Source organism: Labrus bergylta, chromosome 8, assembly GCF_963930695.1.
Source record: "Labrus bergylta chromosome 8, fLabBer1.1, whole genome shotgun sequence".
In the NCBI taxonomy this organism is placed as follows: Eukaryota; Metazoa; Chordata; class Actinopteri; order Labriformes; family Labridae; genus Labrus; species Labrus bergylta.
The window spans coordinates 9,482,230-9,507,217 of NC_089202.1; the positions used below are offsets into that span (position 1 = coordinate 9,482,230).

Genomic DNA, 24,988 nt, shown 5'->3' on the forward strand with positions numbered 1-24,988 from the left:
TTATCGTTAGGGCTGGTGCTGGTGTAGACCAGCTCCTAGTTATGCTGCTATAAGCTTAGACTACCGGGGGAACTGGCACCTTGAGCTCCCCTTTCTCTCTCTCTCTCTCACTGTACATATACAGTACATCATATTACTGCATGTATCTATCTGTAAATCTCAGTCACTAACCACCTACTTTCCTGGGAGCTCCTTGAGCTCTCTTAGGCTCCTCGAGATCGTTGGTTGACGGCCTGCCAGAACAACCCTGTTTCGTCATGAGCCAGGGATCCAGCCGAAGATTTCTGCCTTTTAATAAGGCAGTTTTTTCTTACCACTGTAACTTTTGCTGCTTTGCTAAAGTGCTCATGATGGATAGGCCGGGTCTTTGTAATATAGCAATAAGTAAGGTCTTTTACCTGCTTTTTGTAACATAACAAGGACTAAGGTCTTTTTACCTGCTCTTTTGTAATGTTAAAAGACAAAGAGTAAGGTATTTTACCTGCTTTTTGTAAAGTGTCTCAAGATAACACTTGTTATGAGTTGACGCTATAAAAATTGATTGATTGATTGATTGATTGATCATTGTTTGTGGAGGAGAAGCTTCTTCCATACGGCGGAAATTCAATCCTGCAGTAGAAAGGGCCAGTGTCCGTCCTCCTGAAACTGTCCAGCATCATGGTGCATTCACGTGTTTGCAAATTTCCCCAAAACAGAGTCTGTTTTCTGTACTCAGTAGGCAGTTTCCAATTTGGGAGATTGATAGAGATGATTGTTGCTTTTTTTTCTCCAGAATCCAATCCACCTGTTCAGGATCTCCTTTGAGACTCGATTGGGGTAAGTGTAGGAGCAAGGAATAACCACACAGGAGCCCTGCACGGCGGAGATCTTCGGTGGTACAATGGCCGCCCATTGTCCATGAGAAGACTCGAAATGAAGGATCACTAAAAACGAAGGAAGAAAATCAAATAAATATAAGGTGATGCTGAGGTACTTTACTGGCCAATATTTTTTATTGAGGACTCACCAAGTAAATACAGACAGGAAATCCACAACTTCAGCTCCATCTCTGATGAGAAAGAAGAATTCTACGACTTAAATCAGCATAAAGACAATGAAAATGTTTGAATCTGTCTTAGGAGCCATTAGGAAGGCCTTTTGTACTTCATATCACAAACTGTGATATGAGGGGTATGAGGTGACGGTTGATGGCGATAAGCTCAAAGAGTCAGGGATTCATGAAGTGGGATAAAATACATTATCAAATTTAAATTGAAGAAGTAATGATTCGGGTAAAAAATTAAATACCTTATTAACATCCAACAAAGGAGGTGGAAGCAGCTATTTGGTTAAAAGAGCCAATATGCAAAAAAGATTCAATCAAAACTCAGTTACAAAAATATAGAAAATGATACTCTTTTTTCCTCCCTCACTTTTTTACATCAGTTTATGGCGGTATAACTTGAAATGACATACATGGAAACAAAATTATACTTCCTAGGCAACAATAGCTTGCAGGGGGGAAATAAAGGAATTTAATGTAGTTCAGGTAGAAAAATGTGAAAGCTGTAGAAGTGTACAGATTCTGTGGTATATGTTCATAACTCTAATACACAAACTGTCCTCAGAGGAAAATTTGGTCCTTGTAACACTGTTTGAAGAAAAAATGCTACATGAGAAGTTATTGTGGTGGGCCCACAACAGTGAAACCGTAACTCTCCTGGTAGCTTTTAAGCTCTTAACAGTGTTTCAGGGACCCATTTTTTCTTCAAGTAAAGTTTTTGTATTCAGTTCAGAAAATATAGAATAGAATTGTTTCACTTCTCCAACATTCAAATTTCACTACCAAATCTACATAGTGCACCTTTAAATCATTAATACAATGAACTTCCACAATATACATGTGATGAGACAAATGTGTTTAGCACACTGGTTCTGTGGTGTGTTAAAAATGGAATGGAAACTAGACAACCGATTTGTCACGAGAGGAAATGACAGCAGCGCAGCACGAGTTTGGAAATATCTGTCACTTTATCTGCGATCAGATCCCAGGAGGATGGCTTCTTTAAAATGCCCTCTACTTTATGTGTTGCTTTGTTTTCAAGGTATGTTCACTACCCTTTTAAATCCAACTATACAATATTTCACAGTTCACTTGTAGTTCATTTAACACTCAGATTTTTTCTTATTATTTAATGATTGTTCAGACAAAGAGATTAATAATTTGTGCAAGAGGGATTGTGCTAGTAGAAGTTTGTTTCTTTTTCTTTTTCTTACAGCTGTTCAAACTGAAGCCTCCTCTTGGACAGCTACAGTCCCTTCCTCAGTTAAAGGTCTACTTGGATCCTGTGTGGTGATCCCCTGTACATTTGACTACCCAGATCCAGGGAGGACTCTCACTGGATTGACAGGGATGTGGACCGATCAGGCACACCAGCTCATCAATCACCCGGTTCAGTCTAAAGTCATTGAGCAGTATCGGGGCCGAACAGAGCTGCTGGGAGACGTCAGACAAAAGAACTGTTCTCTGAAGATTGACCCCATCCAACAAAGTGATGAGGGACCTTTTCATTTCAGGATTGAAATGGCCGGCTATGAAAAATATTCTTACACAGCCAACTCTGTTTCCATTGCAATGATAAGTAAGTACATCTTGAGTTCTCTTACTGTACAGTAAATGCTTGCAGTTTTTTTTTTTAAATCTCTGTCATGGTTGAAATGGGAGAATACAAAGTCAAAAATCATTATCATGCATACTTTTAAAATCAATCAACTTTTCATCATATATCTCCAAATGACAACAAAATGTATATGATGACCCGTATTTAAAGTGCTGGTCTAGACCACATCCTTTGTTAAATTATTTAGAGGGACCCAACTTCGATCCAACATGAGCAAGAACATGGCCACAGTTGGATGGAAAAACTTCCTTTTAACTTGGGATGGGCTGAGAGAGAGAGAGGGGGAAAGCGAGTGAGAGAGAGAGAGAATCATGTTATCAATTTATTTTTTTCTACAGTAAGCAATGTAATACTTACTTTAACAGTCTACCAAGAGTCCAAAGATATTATATTGACATATTTAACCTCACATTGTTAAGGTCAATGGTTTGTCTTATCTTTGATAAGTTGACTTTGTAACTGTAGCCTCAAACAAAATCTTCAGATGAAGACTTTTATGCTGTTGACTTTTATGTGATTCCCAGTTCCTTATTTGTGTTGTGGTAACTGGTTGCTCTTCTGTAACCGTAACTAGTTTTTATCTTAACAGTTTCATTTCTCTGGAAAGATGATTGCTATTGAAAGCAAACACAAGCCATTTGAAGTGCGTGTGATTTGATTCGATGGTTTTATTATTAACTAAAATTGAATGAAAGTGATAAATGAGATGGATGAAGTACAAAATGAAAATTTCAGCAGCATAAAGCACCAACATCACATGACTGTATCTGTCTCTCTAAACCTTTACCTAACACTCCTCTAAAACATTAAACCACACTTTTCCCTTTTTTGTACTTGGATAAATAAAAAGGTTTATTATTGAAACAACTGAGGCCAGAACAACCTACAATTCCATCGAACAGCTTTCAATCAATCAATCAAACTTTATTTATATAGCACCTTTCAGACAAATTAAATTGCAGTTCAAAGTGCTTAACAAGAGTGCAGAAAAGTTATTGACAAAAAAGTAGTTTATAAAATCATTGATAAAATCATTGAGAGACTAATGCACACCAATAAGAATTAAAAAATATGTATAAAAATAAAAAAATAAAATATGACACATAAAAGCAACAAGATATTAAAATAAATACATAAGAGGAACATTTTTAAAATTGTAGTAGGATAAAAAAGACAATACAGTAATGTTAAGATCTGAATTGATATAAAGCACTATATAAAAGCCAGACTGAATAAATTAGTTTTAAGACTGCGTTTAAAAATCTCAATATTCTGGGCTCCTCTTAGACCCTCAGGAAGGTTGTTCCACAGTCTCGGAGCGTAACAGCTGAAAGCAGCATCGCCAAAAAATTTTGTCCTGCTCTGTGGAACAACTAAGAGAGAGGAACTGGAGGGTCTGAGGGGCCGTACTGGTTCATAAACTAAAATCATATCTGATAGGTAGTCTGGTGCAAAGCCATGTAATGCTTTATAAACTATTAAAATAATTTTAAAATCAACACGAAAACTAACAGGCAGCCAGTGTAAAGATTTTACATCCAGCTTTACATCCAGTGATTTGTGATTTTTGCTATGACTGCTTGTTCTTACAGGTGAACCAGAGCAAGTCACTTTCCTTGTGAAAAACAAGTTAAAGGAGGGTGAAACTGTGTCTGCGTCCTGCTCTGTGTCTCACTCCTGCCCTGCTTCTCCTCCTGTCTTCAACTGGAGTCACTCAGGAGAGAACGTTTTCCAACAGAAGCAGCTCAATGCTGGCCAATGGAAAGCAACTTCTACTCTGACCTTTAACCCTACACATGTTGATCATGAGAAGAATTTACAATGCTCCGTGAGATACAAGGGAGGGAAGCACCAGACCGAATCCAAGAAGCTCAACGTGAAGTGTAAGTGTTGTTTTTGATGAGTTATTCTGATATTTGTCACAAATGCTTCACTGCTGGAAATATCATTTTTTAAAGTATTTGAATCAATGAGAAAACTGTTAGATACTGTTCATATCACAAACTGTGATATGAGGGGTATGAGGTGACGGTTGATGGCGATAAGCTCAAAGAGTCAGGGATTCATGAAGTGGGATAAAATACATTATCAAATTTAAATTGAAGAAGTAATGATTCGGGTAAAAAATTAAATACCTTATTAACATCCAACAAAGGAGGTGGAAGCAGCTATTTGGCTAAAAGAGCCAATATGCAAAAAAGATTCAATCAAAACTCAGTTACAAAAATATAGAAAATGATACTCTTTTTTCCTCCCTCACTTTTTTACATCAGTTTATGGCGGTATAACTTGAAATGACATACATGGACATATACGGTAGCACATACAATGAAAGAAATGCACAAAATTAAACAATAGATGTGAAATTAAAACCAAACCAGGCTCAGGCCCCAAACTGGAAGGATTCATGGTTGACGGTTTAACCACCACACAGACATTTAAATATAGAAGCTTTCAACGTTCAAATCAGGTTGAGTTGTTAGTTTGGGGATTTACAGTCATTGTGTGTTCATGTGTTGGAAAAAGAGCATCTCACTGCGGACTCAGGACAAAGTATCCTGTGAAGCAGAACCAACTGACACTTTAAACCGAGACATTAAACATTTCACTTATTCGCCTTATTTTGCAGTTTTTCCTCACTTTCACCAACAGGAAGTCAGACAACATGTTTAATGCAGTAAAAAAAAAGAGAAGAATGCAACGTCTCTTTCTAAGGCTCATTTATAAGACGGGTCAATTTTATTTATTCTACCTTATTCTGCTGCTGTTAATTTTCTCTTGGCACTGCATAACCTACTCTACAGCTGTGTAAAGTTATTTTTTGTCCTGACTCTAAAGATGGTTTTGTCTATATATAGTTTTACCACTTTGGTCAAGGCTTCAGTGTGCCATCAGTATTTGTAGAGCTAAAGGCTTGTCATGACTCTCAGAGGATGAATTCTACAACAGAGGTTGCCCCTTGTATTTTCCTCTAGCACTACCATGAAGTTCATTATTGTAACTATCTCAGTCTCATAGCTACTGAAATAATTGTAAAGATTCATGTCCCCTTCAGATAGAACTGTAGCAACTTCGTGGTATGGGCTTCTCCTGTAGCCCAATCATTTGATCTTGTGTTTTCTTCATCCACTACACTGTTTTAGGACTAAATAAATACAAAGATAATGGTATTCCCATCAAGTTAGTTTCTTCATGCTAGTGCCAATGACCTCTGTTTTCAGTGTGCACTGACATCAGCTCAGGTTTGATAGCACGTTGTAGTAAAACACTAAAAATTGTATAAACTTTTTTTTTTCACTATGACTGCCCCAGTAAACATGCATGTTTCCATGCAGATGCCCCGGTGAATGTGAAGGTTGAGTACAAGTCAGAAGTTAAGGAGGGGGAATCTGTTCGGATGGAATGCTCCAGTGATGCTAACCCCCCAGCCAGCTATGAGTGGCATAATGAAACTGGTGCTCAGCTGTTTCATGGGAAGGTCTACACGCTGCACAATGCCTCCAGACATACAGGAGCTCTCTACTGTACTGCCATTAATACAATAGCACGAAACAAGTCAAGCCCTGTGCAGCTCAATGTGTTACGTAAGTCAACAGTTGAAGGACACAATGGACAACAAAAATATAACATTTACAATTGTAGCTGCTAATTGAGTTGTTTTTTTCTAATTATAGCTTCTAATTATTACTGATTAAAGAAAAGTTGATCAGATCACTCAAATGTTGGCGTTCCGTCATCTGGATTGATTAACATTTTTGATTTACATCCTCTAAGATCAGCTGATCGGGGGTTTTTGTAGTTGCACCTTTAGAAATCTGAGATGACCTGCCTGCTCAAATCCAGTTTGCTTAATCAGTCAAACTTGAATCAAAAAGCTTTTACCTCTGTCTTCATTTATTTTCAGTGTTTTTTTCTTTTTAAGATATTTTATCCTTTTTTAAATTCCTGATCTCATTTTAAGCTGTTTGTGAAGCACTTTGTAACTTTGTTGAGAAAAGTAATGTACCCTTAAGGTTATTTAAACAAAATAAAAATATGTTTTATTAATTGTGATGTCCCTTATACTGACAGATGCCCCTGAGATTAAGAACATGTCTTCCTGCTACGCAGAGGCAGACGTGGTAAAGTGCGTGTGCATTGCAGAGTCAAGACCTGCGAGCACGGTTCACTTTGTGCTCTCTGACAAAGTCATGCCAAAAGCAAAGGTAGAGAAACACGGCCTTGTTACCATCGGTACTCTACAGGTAGAGTTTGGATCCTCTGGGTTTGTCCGCTGTTTGGCAAACAACACGCAGGGCAGCGCAGACCTCACACTCTATTTCCTGGTTAACAGTAAGCATGTTTTAGGAACATCCATTGTGTTTGATATTCATCTAAAAACGGAATAGTTGAGCATGAAATTCATTTATGTATTTGTTTATTTATTTGGACAGGTAAAATGCAGAATATTTACATTTCTATAGCCATTGGAGCAGGAGGGATTCTGGTGATACTTTTGATAGCAGTGGGGGTGAAAAAATGGTAAGTTATCATATAACATGTTACTGTTATTGAAAGTATACAGGAAAAAAATGTTTTATATGTCAGAAATAAAGTAGCAATAAGATGTTTGAAACTATGTTTGTTCTTAACATTGTTAGTTCGGAGTGAAAGTGTGTCTTGTAATAGTCTGAGCTCATCACTTTGCAGTTAACATTGCTGTGGTTGCGTGACAATTGTAAAACATTATTCTGCCAGCAGGGGGAGGTCTGTAGATGCAGCAACAACTGCTTTGAGCACCATGAAGGCGGCTAAAGATGTGGAGCACCCTCAGTATGCTACAACAACTACAAAGAGGTTTGAGTTATTCACCTCAGCTAAAATAATGTTTCCACACAATGTAAAGTGATACAAGGAAGCAAATCTAGCTAAGGTTGTGTGCATTTCTGTTTTGCATTTGGTTGAAATAAATAAGAATTTAATAATTTCATTTCTGTTCTCTCCTCAGAATAGAGAAGACCTATGATGATGACGATTGCCTAGGTGCTGTTTATGCCAATGAACCTGTTTATGGTAACATGGAGGTTTGTAAAGTTTTTTTTCTTTAAGTATTATTTCCAGATTTGAAAGAACAGATCATTTATTTGAGTTTTCTCTATAGACCGAACTGGATGACGCAATATACGCCAATATGTAACAGGAACAAGAACACCGAATTCCCTGGAAGACCAGCTTCAGTTGCAATGTGTGTTTTCTATCTGATGGGGGGTGAAGAAACTTGTCGAGATTGTTGATATACTCATTTTTGTATAGGTTATCTAATCATTATCATCAGTCTAATTTATAGATGAGAAAATAGTTGTTCATGATGTTCAGTTGTTAATGCACTTGTGTTTTCAATTTTTGCTCCTCTCGAACACAGCTTACATGTCTTGTACGTTCTGTGACAACCATCATTAAATTGTTATAGTTTACTTTAAAATATGCTTGATAACTCTTCATTTTCCTACACTATCTGTCACTTGAGATCAGCACATAGTACACAGGCCACACTACAGAGAGCAACTTTGAGGTGTCGACCTTTTTGTACCCTGTTGTGAAATAATCATGGTATCATGAAGAGTCATTTTGATGCCATTTTTATTGAATTCACAAATTTACAAGTTAAATTAAAAAAGCTATGAACATATGGCAGCAGCACTTTCAGTCCACGCATCCTATAAGCAAATGTGTTCACAACTTCAGCTGTGAAGCGTGCGTGTGTGTGTGTGTGTGTGTGTGTGTGTGTGTGTGTGTGCGCGTGTGTGCGTGTGTGCGTGCGTGCGTGCGTGCGTGCGTGTGTGTGCTGACATGATTATAACACCCTAAGTGTGTCATTGGACAGGAAGGCATAGAGGAAGCTGCTTATCACCCTAGCTGATAGATAAAAACACTTTCAAAGGCAACAAACACTGACCTACTTTACCCTCGACACAAACCCAAATGTTCAAGCACAAATTCACTTTAGGATATAGAGTTGTAGCTGGTTTACAAACCTTACACATTTCATCAAACATGTTATCTCAAAGTTAACTAGTTAAGTTATTTAAGTGAGCATGCTGGCCTGTCTGGAAATGTTTTAAACTGGTTTTCCTCTTATCTTAGTGACAGAATGTTTTTCGTAACCATTAATGACCAGTTCTCCTGACACTATGAGGTAACATGTAGGGTACTTCAAGGATCAATCTGAGGACCATTATTTTTTTATTTGTATATGCTACCCCTGGGCAGTGTTATCAGGAGGTATGGCATCTCTTTCCTCAGCTATGCTGATGACACTCAGCTCTATGTGATCGTATCTCCTGATGACACGGCCAATTGACTCACTTTTTAACTTCATTTTAGATTTTAAAGTCTGGATGTCTCACAACTTTGTACAACTTAACCAGGACAATACAGAATTACTTGTCATCAGTTCAAAGGCTCAGAGAGAGACACTGGCTTCTACACTAAATGCACTTGGACTTAACCCAATCCAAGAAGCAAGAAATCTAGAAGTTTGATTTAATTTGTACATTGTCTTGTTCTGAGTGTTAAATAGCCTACATAAAGCCATTTTGGTTATCAAAGCATGAAATTCCTTTAAGGATCAACAATCTCATTTAGCATGCTGTACCAAAAGGTATACTAACTGATTTTTTTAGCATTCATATTATAAAGTTAAAAACAACACACAACTTTTCCATATATTTCTATATGAATATATATAGTAGCAAATAATGTATTTATTTTTTAAATATGGTCTGTTCTTTTTTTTTTAACTCCTTGAAAGTTATACCACACAAAGCCCTAACACTTGTGGGCCTATGAAATATTTTATATTATTATGAATCATGAACACTTACAAAATCAGTGTACTTATTTTTTTTAACGATACAATCTGAAGATTTTTAAGTTGTTTAAGACACACATGTATTGCACATTACCATAGTCCAAAAGTTGAGTGGACAGTGAAAATGACATCACTCAAATACCAAGTTCCTTTTTAATATAGACCAACGCAAAAAAAAAGGACACACAAAAACAAAGTTACATTTGGATTATTTAATGTTAATCAGACACAATCATATAATATTAAAACAATATTAATCAGACACAACAATATCACATCAAAAGAAAAAACTGATCTTCCACAACAGCAAATATGAAGTGGTACATTTTAAGATGATCAAGGTGATTTCTGCTCATTCAAATGATGTTAGAGTGAAGTCAAATTCTGAACTGTCTGATTGTGTCTCTTAACTCACTGTGTGGACATATAGTTTGTGTTCAGTAATTTACTTTTGGTCAGAATCTGTGTTGTCAAACCAAAGCATGTCATCTGAAAAACACAAACAGAGACATTAAACTATTGGTGTGATATTTTGGTTATACACTGACACTGAGTTCCTGGCCTGCTTCCCTCCTCTGTACTTCACTGTGCATGTTAAATTCTTATTGAAGTCAATGGGCAGAGGCTTAAGAGTCACGGTTGACACAGTCTCCCACTCCCACATATTCAGCTTCTTCGATCGCAGAGTGACGATTCCGGGGTGACTCCAGATGAACTGAGGAGGGTACGAGGGGCAGGAGTGAGACACCGAGCAGGAGGCAGTTATTTTATCTCTCACCTGCACAGACAGAGATGGTACTGGAGGATTCGCTGGAGAGAAGAAATATCATCCCACTATTACCTATTTACATTTTTTCAACAGTGAATTCAATATCATGTTAAAAAACAGTAAGGATATGTGCATTAAATAAACAACACTCACACATAACATCAATGGTCACATCATTCTTTGTGTAGGAGTAGCTTCTTCCATACTGCGGCAATTCAATCCTGAAGTAGAAAGGGCCAGTGTCAGTCCTCCTGACACCGTCCAGCATCATGGTGCAATTATGTGTTTGCAAATTTCCCAAAAACAGAGTCCGTTTTCTGTACTTAGTAGGCAGTTTCCATTTTGGGAGATTGGTAGAGATGATAGTTGCTTTTTTTTTCCAGAATCCAATCCACCTGTTCAGGATCTCCTTTGAGGCTCGCTTGGGGTAAGTGTAGGAGCAAGGAATAACCACACAGGAGCCCTGCACGGCGGAGATCTTTGGTGGTACAATGGCCGCCCATTGTCCATGAGAGGACTCGAAATGTAGGATCACTAAAAACAAAGGAAGAAAATCAAATAAATATAAGGTGATGCTGAGGTACTTTACTGGACAATATTTTTTACTGAGGACTCACCAAGTAAAGACAGAAAGGAAATCCCCAACTTCAGCTCCATCTCTGATGAGAAAGAAGAATTCTTCGACTTAAATCAGCATAAAGACAATGAAAATGTTTGAGTCTGTCTTTGTATTCATTTGCTTGTATGTAAAGAACCCACTCACCTTCGAATCCTTTCTCACTCTCAGAGCTCCTTAGATTTGATCATTGTCTTTGGGTTTCATATTTATTGTCTGGATTTGCCCTTCAGAATTGAAGGTGTAACCAAATGTTACCTAAAACGTTTAACTCATTGTGTGAGTTGGCATTTATACGGTTACAACAGTAGCCCAGGAGAAAGATATTGTTGCAATTTATGTGATCGCTTTCTCATGGTTTGACCTTTGTTGTAGCTTTGATTTTGTTTTTCTACAACCAAATGAATGAGAGAAAAAATAATTTGCAGCGAGTTCCAGTAAAGTACAGAAGCAACACTTTCTGTTCTCGAGATAAAAAGAAAACACGAGATAAGTAAAAACTTTGAGAAACAAAGGAGTGTTGTGTGGAAGAAATCATCACATGATATCAACACAGACATTTTTAAAAGCCCTCAAGCCTACCAATGAAGGCCAAGCCAGAGAAAACAAGCAGTTTAAAGAGTACCACAAACCCACATTCTATTGAACGTTTCTGTGATTACAACAGTTTCTTACAAGGATGTTGCGACCTAGAAATATTTGAATGCAATTCAATTTGACAGAAGAAAGCACACTATACTATAAGTTAGAAAGTACTGTATATAATATTATTTCACATTTGTTTAATTTGTTAATTAAAAAAAACCATACAGGTACTGTAATGTCATGTTAGTTTACACAGAAATTAAAAAATTGTTCATAATTCTTTTAATTTTGGGTTTTGATATATGACGTCATCGGCCTGCGTGCAGAGGTGACGTAGATAGTCGAGGTGGTGGTCAAGAGATAATGCGCATGTATGCCGTTTTTGTTGTGAGGACCCGATGCTTCTTAAGAGAGATAATCATAAAAAAATACAGCACCGGGAAGAATAAAGTTGCCAAACGGAAGACAGAGTCCTGGTCTTTTCATGGGTGCAACAAGGACATAGATTAAATGTTATAGTTTTGCTGTTCAGGCATACACAGCATGCATTTTAGGTCATTTGATGTTCAGTCAAATGAGATCATCATATCACAAAAAATATATTGCTTAATCAGTTTTCTGTTAAAACTGTTTTATTCTTTACTAGTTAGTGTTGGTAGCAACACAATCTGTTTGTCGTTAATAAGGGACATTTGCTTCTTACTTAGTATAGTTTCAAAGAATCATTCTGGTTAAGGAAGACTCATTTACTGTGAAAGATCTATGCCAACATTTCAGCATGGGACTCTAGAAACAGCTGCTTGAGACAAAAGTGTCTCAGCTATGGTGATAGGCCAGTGTCAAGAACACAGGAGACTAAAACAAACCAAGGTCAAGTGTTCCGCCTCCATTGTTTGGTGTTTCTATATTCTTATAAACTCTATAAAGAAAAATTAAATACTTCTCCTAAAGGACAGCTTTTTGTTGGTGTAACTAAAAAATATTTTAAAACTGAGAGAGAAAAAACTTTCCAATTGTTAGATCCATCAGAACATGTGCATGATCAATAAAATATTCTCATTTGATGATTTAGCAGCACATTCAGATATAAACACATGCCACTCCCATGTTCTAGCACTTTCCAAGTTTCAGTAAAAGTGTGACTATATCATCGAAAGCACAAACAGTTTTCAACCGCCCCAAAAGAGACAGAAAACATAAACAGCTTCACTTACTTCCTCTCTCCTTTTTTTAATGCAGGCTTTAACACAGCCAACTAATATTGCTGAGTTTAGTGCGCCGTTAGCGGAGAGCATGCAATAAAAGAAGAGTAGATACAGTCGATCTTTAAGGACAGACAAAAACAAACATATTTAACCCTTTATTATTTTGTACTTTACAGTTCTTAAGTTGTTTGTTTACAAGAAAGACATTATATCAGAAAAAAACAGAAGTCTGAGGAGAAATGAAACAGGAAGTAAAATCTGCATATATATTGAGAAAGATGAGGAAAAATAGAGTGTTATTGCTTGACCTGATATTTATCGAGTCATGGTACACAGAATAACAGAAGTCCAGTAAAGGGATGTTACAAAAAACTTACAAAACTGATGTGCTAAATGTTTCACATCATTTCCTTCCACACTTGGTGGTGAAACACAGCACGTACAATGACAGGTGCATAGTATAAAAAACAATTAGAAGATGTTATACTCTTCAAGGCAAATCTTAAATGAACAAGTTGTGTTATATTTTAATAGGTTTGACATTAATATGTTACCCACCAGCTCAATAGTGACACATTTAAGTTGAGCTATGTGGACACAGATACATGTAAGCATGACTGCCAGCCTGGTTTGCCGAATGAAAAACCAAAATAAAGTAACGAAAAGATGATGGTTATGTCAAATAAACGTTTTTAAGGTGACCTTTAATTGCAGGTCTGTATGAACTCTTGAAGCATATTTCACTTCTGCAATATTTTCTATGCTACTCTGACTGATAGTCTAATGTTAATCTAATATCCATTGATACTTTGGGGAGCAAAAACAACAGATTTTAAAGCATGAAGTATTGCTTTTTTAAGTCTATGTAAGAGGGGACGGCTGTGGTTCAGTGGTTGAGTCTGCATGTGAGCCATGCAGACAACTGAAATACAATCTAATTTCAACCCTGTCCTGATTACACATTGTGAACTTTTACTAAATCGTACAGTGCACGCTGAACTGAACAGTGAGAATTTGAGTTCAATATATATGTATATATTTTAATTGCTTATATTAAGAATCTACAACTGGACTATTTGGGCCCCAAAGCAGCTGGGTCCCAGAAAGCCCCCCCCCCCCCCCCCCCCCCCCCCCCCGCTTGGGCAGCCCTGCTAGTGAGCAAAATACTATCATAACAACGGCCTTTTAATCTATAACAACACTAAAATGTTATATACTCCATACTTAACAAACTATTAATTACAATATCTTGTTCAATTTTAATGACACATAAAGTCGCAATGTTATATCTATCCTGACATACAGCTCTTCTTCTACTGTGAATAATCTACATTTCCATATATGTTGTTAGTGTGATCCACACTTTGATCCACACGATCCAGTGGGTCCTGCAAAGAAAGACATTGTTTTTTTCTATAAGTGGGCATCTTTTCATTTATTTGCATGATGAGATATACAACATGGAAACCTAATAAAAAGCAAACCCTCTGTAAACTGTACCTTCATGTTGACGTAGACAGGCTCCTCAATGTCTTTCAGTTCAGGCAGCTCATCAATTTTCTTGCAAGATATTTCACTGCAAATACAAAACAGAATATGTTTTGAATCTCATATACACAAAATAGATTACAGAAAAGTGTCATTATGTCTGTGATTGAAGATTCACATGCATGGAACATCTGTTTTTATCATTATCAACACCTTCAGTTTTTCTGTGTCTTGTACCAAACTGAAACTCAAAATTGAAAACTACATTGAGCTTCTTGAACATACATATATACAAAATACAAAAATATATATTTATTCTCATTTAATTTAAACATTATAGAGCAAAACAAACCTTTTGGCGTCATTTGATAATGCTCTGCTAAAATTTGCATAATATCCTGATTCCTCCCGAGTAAAGGCCTGTGTCCTGAAGAAATAAAAGGTTGATTGCTATGAAGTGGTAATGAAATGTAATACAAGTTTAAAACAAGGCTCATTATTAAGTATGTTGATTTCTACCTGACATTTATTTATAATAACTTATTGATTTGATTTTTAGATCTGACAACAGGCTTAGAAACTGTATGTGATGTCACAAATTCAGGATTGAATATAGCCTAAATGTTTTAAACTGAGACTTAAGTGGAGCACACATTAAAGGTGCACTATGGAGCTTTGGTAGTGAAATTTGAAAGTTGGAGGAGTGAAACAATTCTATTCTATATTTTAAGTAAATACACAAACTTTATTCAAAGGAAAAAATGGTTCCTTTCCTGAAACACTGTTTAGAGCTTAAAAGCTACCAGGAGAGTTGCAGGTTAACTGTTGCCGGGCCACCACCATAACTTCTCACGTAGCATTTTATCTTCAAACAGTGATCCAGGGACCCAATTTTCCTCTGAGGAAAGTTTGTGTATAGAGTTATGAACTTATACCACAGAATCTGTACACTTCTCCAACTGTCACATTTATCTACCACAGTGCACCTTTAACTGTCTCCCATTAGCAGATGAATTTAAAACAGATTTTTAATATGAAACACTTTAGGGTTTGTGTATGAGACACAAGGCTCCAATACTAAAAGTATAGCTTTGCTGCTCACATGCATTTTTAGGAAAGCTTTAAGTTGAGTTACCTTTTGTGTTTTATGAAACAGAAAACTCCAACGATAATAATGAGGATCACAAGTGCAGCAACGGGCACACAGATGATCATATACATTTGTTGTGAATTACTCTCTTTAGGATCTGCGAATGAGTCAATGAAATAAAGGAACTTCATTACCATTTGTAATATAAAATATGAGCCTGAAACTGCCTGAAAAACAAACTGTGAACAATAAACATACCTGATGTTGTATTAGTGTCTAATAACGTGTTATTCCTATTTGAAAAACAAATACATCTGTGACAGTTTTCTTTAGATGCATTTCACCTTGCGGTACTTTGGTTGATCTAAATACATTTGTATTTTGGAGGATAACATACATCCTGCTTGAAAAGTTAGGCACAGAAACAAATCATATAAATGTGAATGGGATTAAAACTTAAAGATATTCTGCTGTAAGAGAGAATGGCATTATTTTACATTTTTTCAAGCACACAAATACAAATTCCAAATAATGAAATGTTTCACTGAATGACTTACCAACCACACGAATAGCGACTTTGTTTTTGTAGAAACTGTATTTCTCAGACTGTGTGATAATTCTCACATAAAGTTTTGAATCATCTTCCGTGACATTTTTGATCTCCAGGGAGCAGTCTCTTTCGCCTTCATTTTTGAGCTCTGTCCTTCCTCTGTATTTCCCCAGCACATATGTATCATTCTTGTGATAAATAAATGCATTTACATCGTTGTCATTGGTTTTGAAGCTGCTCTTCTGATTCTTCTTCCAGTAAACTTGAACCGGGCCATCGCATTTAACAGGTGGACAGCTAAACGTACAATTTATGGTCACACTTGAGCCCCTTACTGCTTCAATGACATCCTGGACGCTTACTGTCCAGTTTCCGGTAACTGTGTCCAAAACAAAACAACATTTCATTTGTTAAAATGTTCACTATGAGGCCAAACAAACACATCAAATAAAATGATGACCCACCTTCTGCATTAGAGATCAGGATCAATAAGAAAGTGAGTTCAATCAGGCCACTTAGCTTCATCTAAAAAAACAACAACAACAACTTAGTTTTATCAACATAATAATTGTTTGTAAATTGTCAGTAATCTATTATCGTACAACAGATTACTGGATGCTGCCTCTTTTCTGACATTTGCTGTGCAAAGTAAATACTCACTGTGAGAGAGATCTAGGCGAGCTTGTAGAGCTTTGTTGTACTTTGCTAATATGTCATAGATCTCAACAATGGTGTGAAGTTTGTGGGTGTGTTTCCTATTATCAGGGACAGTACATTCAAAGAAATAAGGAAGTTAGGACAGAGAAGAGAACACTGACCACATTATGACCTTCTCATTTATATATTTGTATTTTATTATATACATTTTTCAGGCCTACATACATCGAGAATGTTGAGGGAAAACACTGTGACTGACACTTATGCTCTGTATCACATCAGCTGTACAAATACTGTACAAGGGCTATTTTACACCTCTCTCTAGCAACAATAGCTCAGAAGTGTGAACAGAGGAAGTCTTTTTTAGTGAGTTCTGGTGTCACATTAAAGTTGCAGATTATGAGTAAATTTCTGTTGTCTACTCCATGCCAACAAATAATGAAGAGCATGTTAAATATATTGGCATAGAGGCTGTGTTGAAGCAGCCCAGTGGATTGTCAATGTCTGACACTCTGGAGCGCCCTCCTCAGACAACATTGAGGTCACTTCTGTAAAATTGAAGGGTTAGTGTGTCGTGACCTGAGAGTAACTGTCTCTTGTTCAACAAAAGGCTCAAAAAATCCTCAAACTGTGCTTTTTTTGTGCTGCAATTTATTTCAACGATTAAGCCTTAATTTCTTTATTTTTACAGTGAACTCAGTTTGATAGGGAAGAGTGCATGATGTCTGCATTTTGTTGTTCTTAAAGGACATATGTTGGAACTTTTCTTCTAGGATGTTAAAGTTAAACTTTTAATTTTGCGTCAAAATGGGAAAATTCAAAAGTTTTATAAAGATGTATTATAAGTTATACCATCCACGACGTAGTTTAATCAGGCATGTTTTTTTAGGTAACGACTCATTAAATGGACCATCACATATCCTTCCTCCCTTTCAAAGGTATTCATGCATGCAGGAAATTACTAGTAATTATAACTACTAACTGAACAAGCACCACGTTGTAAAAAAATAGTAATCCCTAAAATAAAAGCTACTCTTAAATTGAAATGAAATATTTGTTCATTAATCATCTACCTCAGCAACCTTCATCCCCTTATTGTTTGTTTGCCAGCGTTTAGGCAAATGTAGAATCTGTTGTTCCCCTTGCGATGACAAAAAAAGGCTCTCTGTTACACGGAAGAATTCAAAGGTGGTAAACTACATGAACAAAGTTTTCCAAATACAGACATATCTTATAATACAGCCCAGTTCTGTTCATAGTAGAAAGTATTCGAAAAGTGTTACGACATTAGAGTCCAAAGAAATTTTATCATTTAATGAAAATAATAAAGAAGACTAAAAAACAAGTAGGCCTGCCTCAAACTAATTATCCTTGTTCTTATGGATCTGTTATTGAGACAAATATTGTGTTAAGGTTGGAAATTGGAGAAATTAATTATACAATTGTAAGGTAAGGCTTCTCTGCTTAAAATAAAAGTTTGAAAAGCTAGATTTCTACAGTGGATCATTTTAAGAGTTAAGGGTGGTAGCCTTCAACTACAGAAAGTATCAGCTTTAAATTGAATGTCCACATGGGCGATCATCTATTAATGTGTGTGTGTGTGTGTGTGTGTGTGTGTGTGTGTGTGTGTGTGTGTGTGCGCGCGAGTGAGTGTCTGTGTGTGTGTGTGTGTGTGTGTGTGTGTGTGTGTGTGTGTGTGTGTGTGTGTGTGTGTGTGTGTGTGTGTTGTAAAATTGAACCACTAGGTGGAGCGAGTCATGCTCCCAAATCCAATAGTGGTGAACTTTAGCACTGAAATCCAGACTCCACCTGGAATGTGGGCCAAACTCGGATCTGAGGGTGCAGTCATATGACTCCCAGATGGCTGAATGAGAGTCAACACGGCTGAAGTTGGTTCACTGAAACGTATTCAACATAGTTTTTCATCTTGGACGATTTGTTGTAAGTAATCGCTCGTGGCTGGTTTGAACTCCAGTCCGCACAGGGAGATGGGAAGCGACGCGTTGTTTTGGCAGCTGTAGTCTGCAGGAGAATGACAGCTTGTTGTTGTCTGTTGAGGATTTGTGGATGCAGCTCTTCTTCACCTGTGGAGGTGATCGCGTACTCTGCAGGTTCAAATGGAAGAACTTAGGGATTGGCGTCCACTGCAGACCGCAGGAGAAGGGACGAGCTCCACAGATCGTCAGCAGTCACATGTCGGCTTCCAGAGACAAGTAGCAGCGGTCAATTCCCCTGCTCTGTCCGCCGCACGACTCACCTTACCTGGAGTCATGGACGCAGAGGGGAGGGTGGACGAGTCAAGACTAAGGATGCATATCTTCAAAAACGGTATCTATCTATCCAACTATCTATCTATCTCTGTCTTCAAGTGATCTATGCCAGCTTTGCACATCAGCAAGTTCAAGTTTTTTCCCCTAAATACAAAGAACAGTAGAATATTTAGATAGCTTGACTTTACATGAGCATCATTGTAAAATTACAACTTGCATTTGTACTTGTTTGTGGCACACTTTTAATGTAATGCAGTAGAAACTGTAGAAACAGTTCCTGAGGTAGAAACAGGCAATCCAGAAATCTTAAATAATCCTATAATGCCCATTCAGAAATATGATCCAGTGAATTCATGTTTGAATGATTGGTATTTCAGCATGGTATGACAAAGAAGTCCTATGTTTTGGGTTTTTTTTTTAACACTGAACACTGTTTTGATGAGGCCCTATACTGTAACTGAACTTTTTCACATTTGTTAGAAAATGTGTTTTTCATTTAATCTTTTCAGAAATCTATCCTAGTGGATAAAAGGGATTTAACTTGACTGAAAATGAACATGTACCTCAGGTTTCTAGAAACAGCATGCCCATAGATGCAATACTTTACTTTCTGGTCAATAATTCAACACATATAATATGTTGTGATGCATCAAAGCTATCAATGAATAGAGACCATTCCTACAAGCTAAACAGAAAGTCAAGTGATGCTCTGCTGCAGGACATGAGCAACAGTCAAAACAAGAATGTTTCATTGGGCAGCACAACGCCTTGAGCAAAGAACTCCAGCATGACTTCTGAGATAAAACAACAGATACTATTTGAGAGTTGTTAAGATTCCTAAGAAGCTGAATACAATCACATGAGATTCATTAGTCAGAAGAGAAAAAAATATTCCATTTCGTGTGCTAAGAAATGAGAATTATCTGACTGTATGCTTCAGAAGTATGTCCTAAAACACAGTCCTCAAAAGATTGTTTATCATGGCCTGGTACTGTAGGCTTTTCTTTATATAGCTGACAATTCTTAAGGTTTCAGCAGTGAACATATACACACAGGGCCTCTCGGGGGTAAAATGTCTCACTAAATTTGACCTTTGACCTGGAAACCAATCGTTAAAGACTCTACAGTACTGCGCAAATACTTACATAAGACATCCCAAATCCTCATCTCAAATTCCAGGAGATGCATTTTTACATAAGATGTCCAGTTTCTCAGCTGCAAAGCTAATTTTTCTTGCATGTGTTCTATTCTATAACAGTTGTTTTTTTTGGTCCTGTAGTGATGGGCATGACTGAAAGATTAAAGCTAAAATAACCTCTTGTCTTGAAACACTGGTAAATCAGATAATTGACTTCTCAATGATCGAAAGGCCTTTAATCTTTTATAGGTGGCGTGTCTCCATCTGAACGTGGCCTTGTGTGGCGTTTCCTGTTTGGGATGTACCCGTGCAGCTCGACAGCCTTAGAGCGCTCACTTCTGCAGGAGCAGCTGGTTGTACGTTACAGTGTCATGAAAAGAAAGTGGCAGCAGCTCCTTCCTGCAGCTGTGCACATTCACCTCAACGGCACTGATGGTAAACTCCAACAACACATGCACAAACTTTTCTCTCTCCTTTTCTTATTACAATTTGTTATTTTATCGATAACAAAATATCAACGACCATATGACCTTTTATACATTCAAGCTGAGTTAGTAGCAGCAGTCCGTTACTTTGACCAGAGGCAGGCACGGGCCCAACAACAGACCCAGGACCAGTCTGAGGAGGTCTGGGAAAGACTGGCTTTCTTGGAACTTCAAGCACAGGTTAGATGAGTTTTGTCTATTAAAGAGAAAAGATTTACTGATTAATGTATGAGCTGTGCAGTATGTTTAGGAAAATTACAACAGGATCTACTTTTGTTAAACAAACTTTTATTTACACATGACATCATTTTACCTGTTTGCACTAGCTCAAGTGTTCAGCACCTCTCTCAGGCGGCCATGTGTACCTAGGAAAACCTGTTTAAATTGTACATTCAGATAGTGAGACTTGACAAGCAGCTTTAACAGAATCATGCTACTAGATTCAAGATTCAAGTTTTTTATTTGTCACATGCTCATACAGATGTGCAGTGAAATGTAAAGACTGTTCCGCAAGGCCATGCAATAAACACTCAAAAAATTACTAGTACACATATATACAGTAATGTAGAAATATAATGTACAATGTAGAAAATATAAACAGTGTAAAGTGTCCTGGGTGTCAAAGTGCAATGTGCAGATTGGAATGTGTGGTGTGTGTGCATCATGTAGTCACAGTTCTGTTGTTTTTGTTGTTTTTTTGTACTTAAACTACTCAGGCTAGTTTACATCTTAAACAGTGCTCGTGCAAATTCTGTGAATGAAAAGGATAGAATTCAAATGGATTTACAAATTTAGGGACTCTTCATACCCAGTTAAAAGTTAAACCCCAACAATATTGGTCAAATATCTTTGTCTTTGTCTACATTTTATTCTCCTCACCAGATACTGTTTGAGCGAGCCACATTTGACCAGGAGGAGCTGCGGGAAGCAATACGAATCATTGACAAGGATGTGCCGAGAACTAACAGAGACCTGAGCTATTACCAGTGAGTGACTGGGAGCCATTGTTATGGGTTTATTTTGCTACACTTAGGATATGAGTCAACATATGTGTGTCAACAGATGGAGTGTGGAATTTGATCGGTGATCCATGAAATGAAGTTGGTTCGAGTAAACATCCATACATTTAGCCGTCTTCCCCTCAGATGACCCAGAAATTGTAACAATAACAAGAGATTGAATTGGATTATTTTACCAAACATCAGAATTCACTGTAGAGCTACATCAACCTTTTAATATTCACAAGAAACAACGTCAATCGCCATATGATTGCTTGATGGTTAGCGTCAATTTCAAGATAGTGTCTTTTTAAAAATAATTTACCATAATCTGTTTAAAGATTATCAGATAGTTATGAACATAAGGAAGTTATTTTATTCAAAGATTACATCTAGGTAGCTGGATTGCTCATTTCGGACAACCTGATTTAGAGTATTGGCTTTAAATTTACCTTTAAACTGGACCAGACTAAACTTGATTTGGACCTACCAAGATATTTTTCTCTTGCTGCTCTGGGCTTCAACCTGTTTGAATGCTACTTATTAATAAAGCTATGATGGTACAATATGGAAATAAATCATGTCTATTAAAAAGCAAACAAAGATGAGCTAAAAATTAACATTTTGGTTGGAAACTATGAAATGTCTGCAAATATCTGTTCCTTAAAACAATATATTAATCAACTGAAAGTAGATTACTGAGTCAAAGCCATTTCACTAAAATTACATTACTAATTTAGTGTTTTTAATTAATTAAAATATATAGAATATCTAAATTCATTGTAACCTGCTCTTCGACAAACTGATCATATATGTTCTATAACTGACCAGGCAAATTATCACTTATGGGGTTGCCAACTTGAAAGAGCACACCAACTAAGCTTTTGGACTGACTCTGATCACTTTGTGTTTGCAGGGGCGAAGGTTCAGCCAATCTGCTGGTGTTAAGAGATATCCTCATCACATATGCTGCTTTTCACCCAGGTACTGTGAACAACCAACAATAAGCCTTTTGTGTTCTTATTGACACTGACTTAATCAGAAAAGCATCAGAGGCTGCGTGTGATGGGAGACACTAAATGTTTGTGTGTGCATTACTTATCTTGATTGTTGACCCAGAGGTCAGTTACGCTCAAGGCATGAACGACCTGTGCAGCCGATTCCTTGAGGTTCTTGACTCGGAGGTGGACACTTTCTGGAGTTTTTCCTGCTACATGGAGAAATTCTCCAAGGACTTCAGGGCTGATGGTCTTCACAGAAAAATAGGTACGATTAGCAAACAGAGATGCTACTTGATGTATATGTTTCATAAAGAGGATAACAAATATATATGATGCGACATGACTAATAAGATTGCCAACTATGATGAGAACATCAAATAAGCTTTTGCAGTGTTGAACTCACCCTGCTCACTGATGTGTTTGCAGCGACAAAGTTTCTGCCAATCTTAAATGTAACTTTTAAAAGAGTTAAGAGACATCTAGTGGTAAAACAAGGGTATTGAATTCCTTTTGCAAGCAATCTGGTAGATGCAATCAACTGTAACATTATACATTCAAATGTTGAGAGTATATTTAATTGTTGTGTATTGATCTGATAAGATTACTAAGAAATGTAAGGTGTGTTTTTTTGAATTTCCAATGTGATGAAGTTTGATGCTGGGTAATGAATGAAGACAAAACAATTAAAATAGAAATAATATCACTTTACACTGAACAAAACAAACCAAAACTTCTACACAAGTCACAAGTATATATATTTTTTTATAGAAAATTGTATTTTCTATCTTTCAGAGTTGGAGGCAGCGCTGCTGAAAGAACTGGATCCTCAGCTATATGCTCATTTAGTCACAGACAGTATGGAGAGCTTCACCTTCTGCCACAGGTAAATCTGCACAGATCCTCTACATTTATCCTCTAGACTTCTTTTAGGTCTGTATGTGTTTTAGTCCACATGTAGATTTCATTTGTGTGTATGCATGTGTTGTTCCTCATTTAAGGTGGCTGCTGCTGGGTTTCCAGAGGGAGTTTGAACACAGCGACGCTTTACGTTTGTTTGAGATCCTGAGTTGTGACCACCTCGAGCTCATCTCCCAACAAGTAGACCGAGCCCGTTACCAGGAGAGACTGGCACGAAAATACAGCACAGGTAAAAACAAGAATAAAAAGGCAGAATATGTAGAGATACTATATGTTTATGTTTATGATTTTTTAAATACTGTTTGGCTTGTGGTTTATGCAGAGGAGAATTCAGAGTCAAATCTTCAGGCCATCAACACTGACTTCACCTTTGAGCTCTTCATCTGTGCGGCCATCCTGTTGGAGAACAGAGACGCTCTGCTCAAGTGTCGAGATGATGTACAACTTATCCAGTTTACTAGCAGGTGTGTCTGTATGCTGAGAAAAGATCATCTCAGTACTAATAAGTTGATCCTGTGTGTATCATTCTGTGTGAATGTCTTGGTTCAGCCTTTTGACTTCTTTTTGACAGCCTTCAGGGAACACTGGACCTGAACAGCACGCTGAAGAAAGCAGAGCATCATCTGTACAACTACTGCAAGCGCTGTGCTTGGGACTATATGAACGGGCACTGCAGAACACACAAGAGCAAAGAAGAGGACTTCCTTTGTCAGCTGCGTAGTTTACTTGTTTTAAAGTGATGGTTACTATTTGAATATCTGACATCAAAGACTGCTATGATACTGTAATTTCTAGCGGGACATAAAATCCCTATTTTTTAATTTGATGGAACATATTTTTTATCTTAGTTTTTATTGCTGAGGGAAACACACTACTATAGTGATTGCTGCTGACCTTAAGTTTGATCAGTAACTGCTGGTCATTTCAAATGTACAGTATTTATTATGTGAAAGCCTACAAACACCAACTGTGACAATTTTTGGTTGCTTTGCTGAACTGCAGTGAATTTGAAGGCTGAAGCTTGATAATTTGAGTAGGTCAGAGTCAGCACTTTTAAGGACTTGTTTTCCAAGTTATGAAATATTCAACTTCTTAAAAAACCAACCACTGAATACTGATCTGGTGTCGCAACAGGTGGTGTCTGAAACGAAACACAGTTATATTTAATGCCAGATGGCCTGTGTCAGAGAGGCCTATGTAACAAGAATAGATATGTCCAGTTCTTGGGCTCTGGCAGAGGGACCATGCACTAAGGGGAATGATGACTGCACAACTGTGTCTTCAACAGAGAATGAAATTTCACAATAGTTGTCATGAAAACGATACCTCAATAAAACCACTGACGATTGTTTACTATGTGGTGTATTTTATATCTATATTTGGTTTTTGCGTGTTCCTCGAATGATGTATGAGATCAAAATTAGTCAGGTTATTGGCAAACCGTTGCAAGCAGGTAATCGGATCAACTGGAAAAACATAAAACACTGAATTTGAAATTTAAGATTGCAGAAGAAAAAAGTTCATTTTGAAAAAAGACACCTTAAAAATACACAAAAGTTTACAACATGGTCCATTTGAAGTTGTTTTGTACCCTCAGAAGTTAAATACAGAACATATTCTCTAAAGCCATTAGTGTGGGCAGATTAACTGCTCTATGTCCTGAGCTGAATACATTATGTACATGCCCATGTATTGCAAAAGTCAGTTA

The 24,988-nt window shown here is 37.1% G+C and overlaps 4 protein-coding genes across 6 annotated transcripts; 2 read left to right on the forward strand and 2 right to left on the reverse strand.

Moving 5' to 3' along the window:
- Positions 1-1,962: 1,962 nt before the first annotated feature.
- On the forward strand, positions 1,963-8,121 carry LOC109986609 (sialic acid-binding Ig-like lectin 13). Of its 2 annotated transcripts, none has more exons than XM_065958299.1 (9): positions 1,963-2,084; positions 2,259-2,621; positions 4,253-4,543; positions 5,996-6,244; positions 6,732-6,992; positions 7,094-7,181; positions 7,398-7,496; positions 7,648-7,723; positions 7,801-8,121. In XM_065958299.1, exons 1-9 carry the CDS (start codon positions 2,036-2,038, stop codon positions 7,834-7,836), a joined length of 1,512 nt encoding a protein of 503 aa, XP_065814371.1. In that variant the 5' UTR covers positions 1,963-2,035; the 3' UTR covers positions 7,837-8,121. The 2 variants fall into 2 exon arrangements, with proteins under 2 accessions (XP_065814371.1, XP_065814372.1); XM_065958300.1 differs by having other exon boundaries at positions 7,401-7,496.
- A 1,536-nt stretch (positions 8,122-9,657) lies between these two features.
- Positions 9,658-13,806, reverse strand: LOC136176958 (sialic acid-binding Ig-like lectin 14). Its single transcript, XM_029277975.2, has 3 exons — positions 10,897-13,806; positions 10,433-10,813; positions 9,658-10,320 (listed from the first exon to the last, which is right to left on the reverse strand). Exons 1-3 carry the CDS (start codon positions 10,934-10,936, stop codon positions 10,022-10,024), a joined length of 720 nt encoding a protein of 239 aa, XP_029133808.2. The 5' UTR covers positions 10,937-13,806; the 3' UTR covers positions 9,658-10,021.
- On the reverse strand, positions 13,799-16,564 carry LOC109986621 (uncharacterized). Of its 2 annotated transcripts, XM_020637333.3 has the most exons (8): positions 16,474-16,564; positions 16,278-16,338; positions 15,821-16,192; positions 15,522-15,560; positions 15,309-15,420; positions 14,526-14,600; positions 14,186-14,261; positions 13,799-14,073 (listed from the first exon to the last, which is right to left on the reverse strand). In XM_020637333.3, the coding sequence occupies exons 2-8, from the start codon at positions 16,336-16,338 to the stop codon at positions 13,999-14,001; spliced, it is 810 nt and encodes a 269-aa protein (XP_020492989.2). In that variant the 5' UTR covers positions 16,474-16,564; the 3' UTR covers positions 13,799-13,998. The 2 variants fall into 2 exon arrangements, with proteins under 2 accessions (XP_020492989.2, XP_020492991.2); XM_020637335.3 differs by lacking the exon at positions 15,522-15,560.
- Positions 16,565-18,263: 1,699 nt separating this feature from the next.
- si:dkey-238d18.4 (TBC1 domain family member 15) lies at positions 18,264-24,631 on the forward strand. The gene is made up of 10 exons (XM_020637418.3): positions 18,264-18,798; positions 20,128-20,313; positions 20,425-20,543; positions 21,246-21,349; positions 22,278-22,345; positions 22,481-22,627; positions 23,155-23,245; positions 23,361-23,509; positions 23,603-23,744; positions 23,852-24,631. The coding sequence occupies exons 1-10, from the start codon at positions 18,588-18,590 to the stop codon at positions 24,018-24,020; spliced, it is 1,386 nt and encodes a 461-aa protein (XP_020493074.1). The 5' UTR covers positions 18,264-18,587; the 3' UTR covers positions 24,021-24,631.
- The last annotated feature ends 357 nt before the right edge of the window (positions 24,632-24,988 follow it).

Bases quoted from the DNA above. Each gene is read 5' to 3' on its own strand.
- LOC109986609 (XM_065958299.1), top strand. From the start codon at position 2,036: ATGGCTTCTTTAAAATGCCCTCTACTTTATGTGTTGCTTTGTTTTCAA. The intron at 4,544-5,995 runs GTAAGTGTTGTT...GTTTCCATGCAG, and splicing joins CAAGAAGCTCAACGTGAAGT to ATGCCCCGGTGAATGTGAAG. The intron at 6,993-7,093 runs GTAAGCATGTTT...TTATTTGGACAG, and splicing joins ACTCTATTTCCTGGTTAACA to GTAAAATGCAGAATATTTAC.
- LOC136176958 (XM_029277975.2), bottom strand. From the start codon at position 10,936: ATGGAGCTGAAGTTGGGGATTTCCTTTCTGTCTTTACTTG. The intron at 10,814-10,896 runs GTGAGTCCTCAG...CTTTGTTTTTAG, and splicing joins TTCCTTTCTGTCTTTACTTG to TGATCCTACATTTCGAGTCC. The intron at 10,321-10,432 runs GTGAGTGTTGTT...TCTTCTCTCCAG, and splicing joins TGTGACCATTGATGTTATGT to CGAATCCTCCAGTACCATCT.
- LOC109986621 (XM_020637333.3), bottom strand. From the start codon at position 16,338: ATGAAGCTAAGTGGCCTGATTGAACTCACTTTCTTATTGATCCTGATC. The intron at 15,561-15,820 runs GTAAGTCATTCA...TTTGTTTTTCAA, and splicing joins AGTCGCTATTCGTGTGGTTG to ATAGGAATAACACGTTATTA. The intron at 15,421-15,521 runs GTATGTTTATTG...ACTCATTCGCAG, and splicing joins AGACACTAATACAACATCAG to ATCCTAAAGAGAGTAATTCA.
- si:dkey-238d18.4 (XM_020637418.3), top strand. From the start codon at position 18,588: ATGGAAGAACTTAGGGATTGGCGTCCACTGCAGACCGCAGGAGAAGGG. The intron at 21,350-22,277 runs GTGAGTGACTGG...TTGTGTTTGCAG, and splicing joins AGAGACCTGAGCTATTACCA to GGGCGAAGGTTCAGCCAATC. The intron at 23,246-23,360 runs GTAAATCTGCAC...TCCTCATTTAAG, and splicing joins AGCTTCACCTTCTGCCACAG to GTGGCTGCTGCTGGGTTTCC.